At 45.7% G+C, this 9,397-nt stretch overlaps 1 protein-coding gene across 1 annotated transcript in view; it reads left to right on the plus strand.

Annotated features, from left to right (window-relative positions):
- LOC119419439 (kalirin) overlaps positions 1 to 9,004 on the plus strand; it is a gene marked incomplete at its 3' end in the record, with an annotated part of 42,395 nt that extends 33,391 nt beyond the window's left edge. The window contains 3 exon segments of the mRNA XM_037686741.1: positions 2,197 to 2,271; positions 6,870 to 6,984; positions 8,812 to 9,004. Of these exon segments, the coding sequence (XP_037542669.1) occupies positions 2,197 to 2,271; positions 6,870 to 6,984; positions 8,812 to 9,004 (383 nt within the window).
- Between the last annotated feature and the right edge of the window lie 393 nt (positions 9,005 to 9,397).

Raw genomic sequence — 9,397 nt, forward strand, 5'->3', positions numbered from 1 at the left:
TAAAGCAGGTGTGACACCTCATCATGAACTTAAAGCAGGTGTGACACTCTTGAACCACGACTGTATAATGCTAGCAGCTTGTCACGGTGCTGACGGGTCGTAGGAGGTGAAGGAGATCAAGTAGGTGTCTCTGCAGACAAATACAGGAGGCGTATCTGGAGGGCTTCGTCTGATTGGACAAAAAAAACACTGCGTTTGTGTTAAGCACAGACATATTATGTCTATGGTGTTAAATGGTTCCACATTAGTGGCGTCTCCATAACCTCTTTCTGCCTCACTTAACACAGAACTTCCTGTTACATTTCAAAATAAGAGCAACATAAATGTGTAGTGGGGAGGGCTACATGTTTGTTTTTTAATACCTAGCCATTACATTAAAAAAACTAAATCTGTTTTGGTTGTTGAATAATGTTAAAATAGTTACAATTGATTCATAAAGAAAGAAAAAAAAGTAATCAAAATATTAATAATACTTCAACTGTCGTTGGGACAAAGGATGTTTCCTTTAACGTCACATGTTCTTGTTCATCTTTTAAATCAGTCCCTGCAGATGAGTGATGTCAGATTTCTGCACCTGGAGCAGGGATTCTGTTTACTGGTTCACCTCCTCAGCTGTCTCAGGTTTTAAGGGTCAGTCCTTCTCCATGTTTCAGCTCCCTTCATAGATCACATCTCATGGAAGAACTTCTAAAGAACATTTTGTTTTGGGCCATTATCTCGTTACAGGACTCCTGATCTTTAATTGAGATCAGACGTTTAGACAAATCAGAGTCAGAGTCAGAGATTCTTTATTGTCATTCGCACCTCATGTGGTACATGTGGTGGAGCGAAATTATGTCCACAGGGTCCCAGTTACATCCAACAATAAAATGTATAAGAAAAACAGTAATGACATCTAAGATATGAACTAAGAAAAACATCAACTAAATATACACTAAGCACTCATAACATAAAACATTGAACATCAGCACAAACATGAGTCTGTGAGCAGATGTGCACGCATGAACACATCAACATTGAAACAGATCAGCAGCAACATGAAACAGATCAGCAGCAACATGATATGGTTTTTCACAGTGATTACTCTAGTTAGAGATTCATGAGTCTAACAGCCTCAGGGTAGAAGCTGTTCCTCAGTCTAGTGGTTCTACACTTAATGCTCCTTAACCTCCTTCCTGAGGGGAGTGGGGCAAAAAGTGTGTGTGCTGGGTGGGTGGGGTCCTTCATGATGCAGGTGGCCCTCTTCCTGCATCTGGAGGTGTAGATGTCTGTGATGGTGGGGAGACTGATTCTGACAGATTTCTGTGCAGCCTTCACCACTCTCTGCAAAGCTTTTCTTTCTGCAGCTGTGCAGCCTCCATGCCACACATTGGTGCTCGAGCACAGGATGCTCTCCACTGCACACCTGTAGAAGGAGGTGAGGACTGAGCTTCCCAGACCAGCTCGCCTCAGCCGTCTGAGGAAGTAGAGTCTCTGATGAGCTTTCTTGATCAGGCTGGTGGTGTTGTTGCTCCAGCTGAGGTTGTTGTTCAGGTTCACACCCAAGTACTTGTAGCTGGAGACCACTTCCACCACAGATCCTCTTATGTTCAGGGGGGTGTAGGTGTTTTTGTTCCTTCTGAAGTCCACAATCATCTCCTTTGTCTTCTTCACATTGATGTGAAGGTTATTCTCTCTGCACCAGCTCTCCAGGTGTTCCACCTCCTGCCTGTAGCTGGACTCATCATTGTTTGTGATGCATCCCACCACCGCTGTATCATCTGCAAACTTTACAATGTGACAGCCTGGATGGGTAGCTGCACAATCATATGTGAGCAGAGTAAACAGGAGGGGGCTCAACACACATCCCTGAGGAGAGCCAATAGAGCAGGTTTCTCTTCAGATGCTTCAGATTTCATTGTACCCAGACCAGACTCGACCAACCTGTGTCAGGTGCAGCTACAACCAAGGACTAAAGAGAATCTTCTTGTGTTTGACAGCAGATTTAATGCTGTTTCTTACAAACCTTCAGTTTAAAAAAGAGCTGATGTAACTTAGCTAAAGAGCAGCAGATACAGCCAATCAGTGTTTGTCCTCCAGAAACGCCCACTGTTGGTCTGCAGAGAACCTCTTCTCAAGGAGGGAGTAAGGAGTAATGTAGCTACTCCATAAGAGAGGCTGTGTTGTGATCTGATCTTCTGTCCCTTCTATCTCCAGGCTCCTTCAGGACTGAGGGCATCAAGGCCTCTGATGTTCTGCCCATGCTGAAGGAGAAAGTCGCCTTCGTGTCGGGTGAGTTGAACGCCAACCTTCCCTCACTAACGTTCTGACAATCGTACATTTTGTTTCCGTATGTCCGATGTTACTGACAGTAACTCATTCAGCTTTCAAGAGGCACTTTGTGTTTCTGCTCTGTCTATGGCCCAGTCCTCAACTGTGGTCATGACATCTGGATCAGGACCCAAAGAACCAGATCCTGGATCCAAGCAGCTGAAATGAGCTTCCTTCATGGGGTGTGGGGGCTCAGCCTTTGAGACAGGAGGTGGTGCTCCATCATCTGAGACAAGTGAGGAGTAGAGCTGCTGCTCCTCTGGATCTAAAGGAGTCAGCTGAGGAGCCAGGAGTTTCATCTGATCAGTATGCTTCCTCAACTCTTTGGAGGTTTTCTGGGCACGTCCCACTGGGAGGAGACCCAGATCTCTCTGGAGGGACTGTGTATCTATCTTCCATGGTCTGGAAACACTTAAGGCTGGAAGAGCTGGGAAATATCTCTGAGGAGACGGAGCTCTGGGTTTCTCACCTGTTGCCTCCACAACTCAACTACAGCTGTGGTTTTTGTGTTTCAACAAGAAGTCGTGTGCCCAGACACTTCAGAGAACAGTTAGACACAAGTTTGAACAAAGTTCTGACCAATCAGTAACAGCTCTCTACAACACACACACATTCATACAGCTCTACTACACACACACATCCATACAGTTCTCTACTGCACACACATTCATACAGCTCTCTACTACATACACACATTCATACAGCTCTCTACTATACACACACACATTCATACAGCTCTCTACAACACACACACATTCATACAGCTCTCTATTACACACACACTTTCATACAGCTCTCTACTACACACACACTTTCATACAGCTCTCTACTACACACACACATTCATACAGCTCTCTACAAGTAGACTTCCGGTAAGATGGAGCCCGTGTACATGGCTTGCAATCCACCTCTGCTGATGGTGTTCGGATTATTTTTGTTTTTTGCATTTCTCATTTGTGACATCAACTCTCTGCTGGTGTATGACAGACAACAACTTTTGGATCTTTGTATTTCTGGCACTGAAGTCGCTTATTTTGACCATTATCAGCGTACCTCTGGACCCCCCCCCCTCCCCCCCGCTGGCGGACGTGCCAGCTTACCTTCGCTGGGCTCCTCACCTCCCTGCCCTGAGATATCGCTTCAGGCGCCGGGGAAAACGCGCTGGTCAGCTGGTGAAGCTGAAAGCTCTGCGCTCTGCATCTTCCTCTCCCGTGTGCCCGGACCAGGTAACCAACGGGAGTTGTCAGCCGGTGCGCAGCCTGGACCGACCTGGAGGGGCTGTTATTGAAAACCTGCGGCCATTTGCGCGCGCCAACTCCACTGCTGCTGGCTCTACTTTGGACAATATCCGGATGTGTCTGGTCAACGCAAGATCTGTTGCCAACAAAACTTTTTTCCTCAGGAACTACTTTCAAGAGCACGATTTGGACTTTCTGTGCATCACAGAGACTTGGATGTCTCCGGGTGAGTCCAGCGCCTTGACAGAATTACTGCCACCGAACTGTCTTGTGTCTTAACGCCCCACGGCCATCAGGCCGGCGCGGTGGTGGATTTTTAACAATATTCAAATCAACTTTTGACTGTAAACAACTGCCCATCCCAGTTTCCCGCGCCAGCTTTGAGCTGAGCGTCTTTGAACTCGGCTACTCGCCTCCGACGTTATTTGCACTCGTCTACCGCCCACCTCGATCTAAGGATTTCATAAATGAGTTTTCTGACTTCTTGGCTGAAATCACACCAAAATATAATCATGTTTTCATTATTGGGGACTTTAATTTGCACGTGTGCTGTCCTGAGAAGCCCTTGGTTAAAGACTTTTTTAGATTTATTGGACTCATTTAATTTAACTCAGCATGTAAACGGTCCCAACCGAGAGCGTGGACATACACTGGACCTTGTTTTAACTCATGATGTGACTGTTAATAATCTTGTTATTGGTGATAATGTTTTTTCAGACCACATGCCAGTCCAGTTTGAGTTCCACTCTCCCCCATCTAACTCCTAAGCCGTGCGTTTCTGAACGTAGGACCCGGAACATTAACCACTTCACTGCCGCACATTTCACAGATGTTTATAACTCTGAAATGATAATTCAGCCCCTGGTGTTTCTCACCACCACTGAGGAGCTGACATTCCAGTTCAACTCTGTCTGCTTAAAGACTCTGGATCATGTTGCACCTGTTAAAACCAAAAAATCAAAACTGAGAGCAGAACCTTGGCTGAGTGACGTCACCAAGGCCGTTAGGCAGCAATGTAGGAGGGTGGAGCGAAAGTGGAGGAAAGACAGGCTGCAGGTCTCTTTCCAGATACTTAAAGAGAGTTGGCACCGTTATCAGAAAACAGTGAAAGCTGCTAAATCCAAATACTTCTCTGATATAATTACCTCAAACTCTCGCAACCCACGTGTCCTCTTCTCCACCCTAAACTCTGTTCTCCACCTCACTGAACCACCACCTCTGGAAGCCTCGACTGAGCTGTGCAACAACTTCTTATATTTCTTTTTGGAAAAAATTGCGACCACCAGGGCTCTCATTTCCCCTCCAACTCATGACCCATCCATCCCACCTCAATCTGTAGCTCCTTTTGACCATTTTGAACCCATCACTCCATCTTCTCTAGAGCAGGTCATGTGCAGCTTGAAACCTTCTGGTTCCCCCTTTGATGTGGTCCCCCCTCGACTACTAAAGGAGGTGTTTCCTACTCTAGGTCCGTCCATTCTTGATATAGTAAACAGTAGTTTATCCACTGGCGTGGTGCCAAAAACCTTTAAACATGCTGCTGTCCAGCCTCTCCTAAAAACCCAAACCATGACCCCTCAGTCGTATCCAACTTCCAGCCTGTCTCCAAACTCCCATTTGTTTCTAAAGTACTGGAGAAAATAGTCGAGTCCCAGTTGAAGTGCTTCCTGGAGGATCACACCATCTTAGAGCTTTTCCAACCTGGCTTTAAACCTCTCCATAGCACTGAAACTGCCCTGCTGAAGGTCTTTAACGACATCTTCAGATCCACAGATACCAGTGATTCTGTGCTGCTTGTCCTGTTGGACCTCACAGCCGCCTTTGACACCATCGACCATGAGATCCTCATTGCTAGGTTGGAGCAGTGGGTGGGTGTCACAGGATCAGCCTTCAATTAGTTCAGATCTTACCTTACTGACAGATCCTTTTGTGTCTCCATCAAGGATTTTAGTTCTGCAGTGACAGAGCTTAAATGGGGAGTTCCGCAGGGGTCCATCCTGGGTCCCCTCCTATTCTCTTTATACCTGCTGCCCCTTGGTGCTATTTTCCAGAAACGCAACATGCCCTTCCACTTCTATGCCGATGACTGTGAAATTTACTTCCCCCTAAGACACAATGGTACATGCTCTTTTCAACCGCTGCTCAACTGCCTGGCTGACATCAGGGACTGGATGGCTTTAAATTTCTTAAGTTTCGATGAAAAGAAGTCTGAAGTCATGTTGTTCCCTCCCAACGACACGATCACAAACCACTGCATCGACCTCTCTGCTCTAACCCTGTCAGAAAAACAAAGAGTCACTAATCTGGGAGTGATAATGGACCCTTCCCTGAAACTTAACAATCATGTAAACATGATTGTTAAATCATGTTTCTTCCAACTGAGGCGGCTGTCTGAACTGAAGCCCATATTGTCCAAAAAGAACCTGGAGACAGTAATACATGCATTCATTACATCTAGGCTTGATTACTGCACTTCACTCCTGTTTGGTATCAGTCAGACCTCCATTGCACGACTACAACTGGTCTAGAATTTAGCAGCTCGATTTTTAACCAGTACAGGCGAAAGAGAGCACATTACACCAATTTTGGCCTCACTGCACTGGTTACCGGTTCACTTTCGAATCCAGTTCAAAATACTCATGTATGTCTACAAATCACTGAACAGTGTCCCCCCACCATCTCTCTGATCTGCTACAACCGTATGTCCCACCACGTTCCCTGAGGTCAGCGGACCAGTTGCTCCTCACAGTTCCAGGAACTCGTCTTAAGCGCAGAGGTGACAGGACCTTCTCTGTAGCAGGACCAAGACTCTGGAATGAGTTACCTCTGCTTGTCAGACTGGCCCCTTCCCTCTTGGTTTTCAAGTCCCGTTTAAAAACTCACTACTATTCAGTAGCTTTCAACACCAGATGATCTGTGTTTGATCCTGTATGCTCCACACTGGTTTGTGTCATTATCTGCATCGTTTTTATGTCTATATTCTGATTTACCTCATTTTGTATTTTGCTTTGTGTGTTACCTGTTGTTCTGTCTGTACAGCACTTTGGTTGGCCTTGTCGCTGTTTTAAGTGCTCTATAAATGAAGTGGTATGGTATGGTATGAATGTGTGTGTGTGTGGAGGTAAATGAGGGCACTGAGTGTGTAAAGAGTTTTGAGTGTCTTCATTAGATGTAACGGAGCTGTTACAGTGGGTTTTGTTTCTTTGAACTCTTTTCATTCTGTACTTTAAATGAAAGAGCTGATGTCATTTCATGACAAAATTAAACGTCGCAAACGTTAAATTCTACAAAAATATTTTAATGTTTGTTTGATTTCTGCAGGTGGGAGGGACAAACGAGGAGGACCGATCCTCACATTTCCTGCTCGGAGCAACCATGACCGAATAAAACAGGAAGACCTTAGGAGGCTTGTCACCTACCTGTCCATTGTGCCCAGGTACACACACATACACACACACCTTCTCTTCTTTCAGCTACTCGCTTCTTCAGGGGTCACCTGGGGGTGGGTTGGTGGGGCTTCGGGGGCCTTGCTCAAGGGCCCAAAGTTGGGACAAATGAGCGTGGATGCTTCACTTTTTTCACCCACATTTTGATGTTGTCGGCCTGGGGAGTTAAACTAGCGACCTTCCAATCTTGGGCCCACCTTCTCTGTCCTCTGTCTCCCCCCCCACACACACACACACACACATACACAACAAAGCAGCTCCAATGAAACTGAGGAGCAGCAGATCCTTGAAGTGAAGAGCTTCAGGGCTGCCCAGGCTTTGGAAACAAGCGCTCCTTTCCTCCTCCATGTCAGCAGCAGAGGGAGCGTTGATTTACGTTTGGTTTGTGGCTCCACCACAGACCCAGGGTCCTGGAAGGAAATGGATCAGAAGTACTAGGGACCATGAAGCCCGTCACATCTGAGCCGAGTCATGTTTTAAACTAACGAGTCAGCTTTGTCACACTTCTTTAGCTGTTCATAAATTAAAACTCTCGGCTCGTGCATGTGATGGATGCTACGACGTTTCACCTTTGTAACTTTTAGACTTTTTTCTTTTTTTAATTTTATTTACAAATATTTATCTACTGCAATCTCTTCTAAATCACTGCCTGAGATCTGCTTCAACTAACTCAATCCATCAGCTTTTGCTACTTTTAGCTTTTAGGTATCATATTAGCTTTCAGCTAGCCTTTTGCTAAACACAGCTCATAACCAGTACTTTGCTGTTTTTAGTGATGTGCTCTGTTCAGAGTCAGCAGTGAATAATTTGGCTGCTTCAGGGTTTATGGGCGTCTTCGATCGGTGGACATGATGTCCTTTATTTCGTCAGCAGAGACAGTCTCTGTCTGAGAGCAGAGGGACACCCATCAACCAGCTCTGCTGTTTCCATGGCGATGAGAGGACAGAATGTCCTCATTGGATTAAAGCAGGCTGGAAGTGATCCTCTGTCCTGCTGGACGCTGTGTTCTGATATTTGTGTTCTTGTCAGGTGGTAGTAATAAAATAATAATAATAATTATTATTAGTGATTGGTCAGTTGCTGACATACCTGCTGCCTTGATTGACAGGTGGCGTGAGGCTCCGACTCATGCAACAACAACAAAAATCATAGATTTTATTGGCCTGTTCAAGAGTGTCATCATTTATTCCATATTTATTTCAAATGTATTCAGTATTTTGGTGAATCTAAGGTTTGAGAAACGAGTTACAAATTCCTAATGATGGTTTCTTTATTTTTCCGGGGTGCCGAGCACTCAGGTGTGCTCGTGCACCCCCAAAAAGAGGCTAAAATAGCAACTGCATACAGAGACGTGCACGGGAATATCTAACCCTCACGAGCGCGAGTCATTATGAGCTAGAGCGGGTGCATGTGTGTCGTCTCTGACAGACAGACTCAGGGAGGGATGGGTCAGTGTTTCCCATCACTGCTGCTGTCTGGGGGAGCTTCAGTGAGGTGGACACCAGCGTGAGCAGCATGGATTATTTATTTAAAATAATAAAACACGACCTGAACCTTTGGTCCAGCTCCTCGGCGGTCACTGAGCGGGAGAAGGTCTCGACACGTTCAGAGCCTCAGGCAGCGCAGGTCTCTCTGTGCAGGGCACCGTTTATCATAAAGCAGGAGATGATCAGATGTTTTGCTTGTGCCCTCACCGCCCAGGGCTCTTTAGAGGTCGTGGGCCCCCGGCCATTAGCCCAGGTGCCCACATGGTTAATCTAGCCTTGGGTACGAATGAATGTCTTCTTCTCACCTGCATGTTCTCTTTCTCCCATCAGCGAGGACGTCTGCAAACGAGGCTTCACCGTCATCCTGGACATGCGTGGCTCCAAGTGGGAGCTGATCAAGCCTCTGCTCAAGACGCTGCAGGAGTTCTTCCCTGCAGAGATCTGCGTGGCACTCATCATCAAACCAGACAACTTCTGGCAGAAACAGAAGACGAACTTTGGCAGTGCAAAGTTTTCCTTTGAGGTCAGATTTATGTTCAAAACATGAAGGTTTTGTGTTTAATTGTATTTTATTAATGAACTGTTGTAAAACACCATATTTAGAAACAACAAATGTTATGTTCCTACTCAGGAACCTCCTGACGAATCTGCACCCTCTTGTGAATTTGTGCATTAAGCTCATACAAAAACATCTTCTGCTGGATAAAGTGTTCTGCAAAAATGTTTCATGAAAGAAAAAGAGACAAAAATAAAATGAAACAACAAATAAAAACACATTTAGAAAATTAAAAACTTTCATATGATGGACACCGATGCAGCAACAAGCTGGGGAGAGAAGTGGAGCAGAGGTTAGTGACCTGATCACCTGTGGACCAGCATGGACCTCAGGATAACTAAAGACCTGATCACCTGTGGA

This window comes from Nematolebias whitei, chromosome 13, assembly GCF_014905685.2.
Source record: "Nematolebias whitei isolate Nwh7 chromosome 13, NemWhi1, whole genome shotgun sequence".
In the NCBI taxonomy this organism is placed as follows: Eukaryota; Metazoa; Chordata; class Actinopteri; order Cyprinodontiformes; family Rivulidae; genus Nematolebias; species Nematolebias whitei.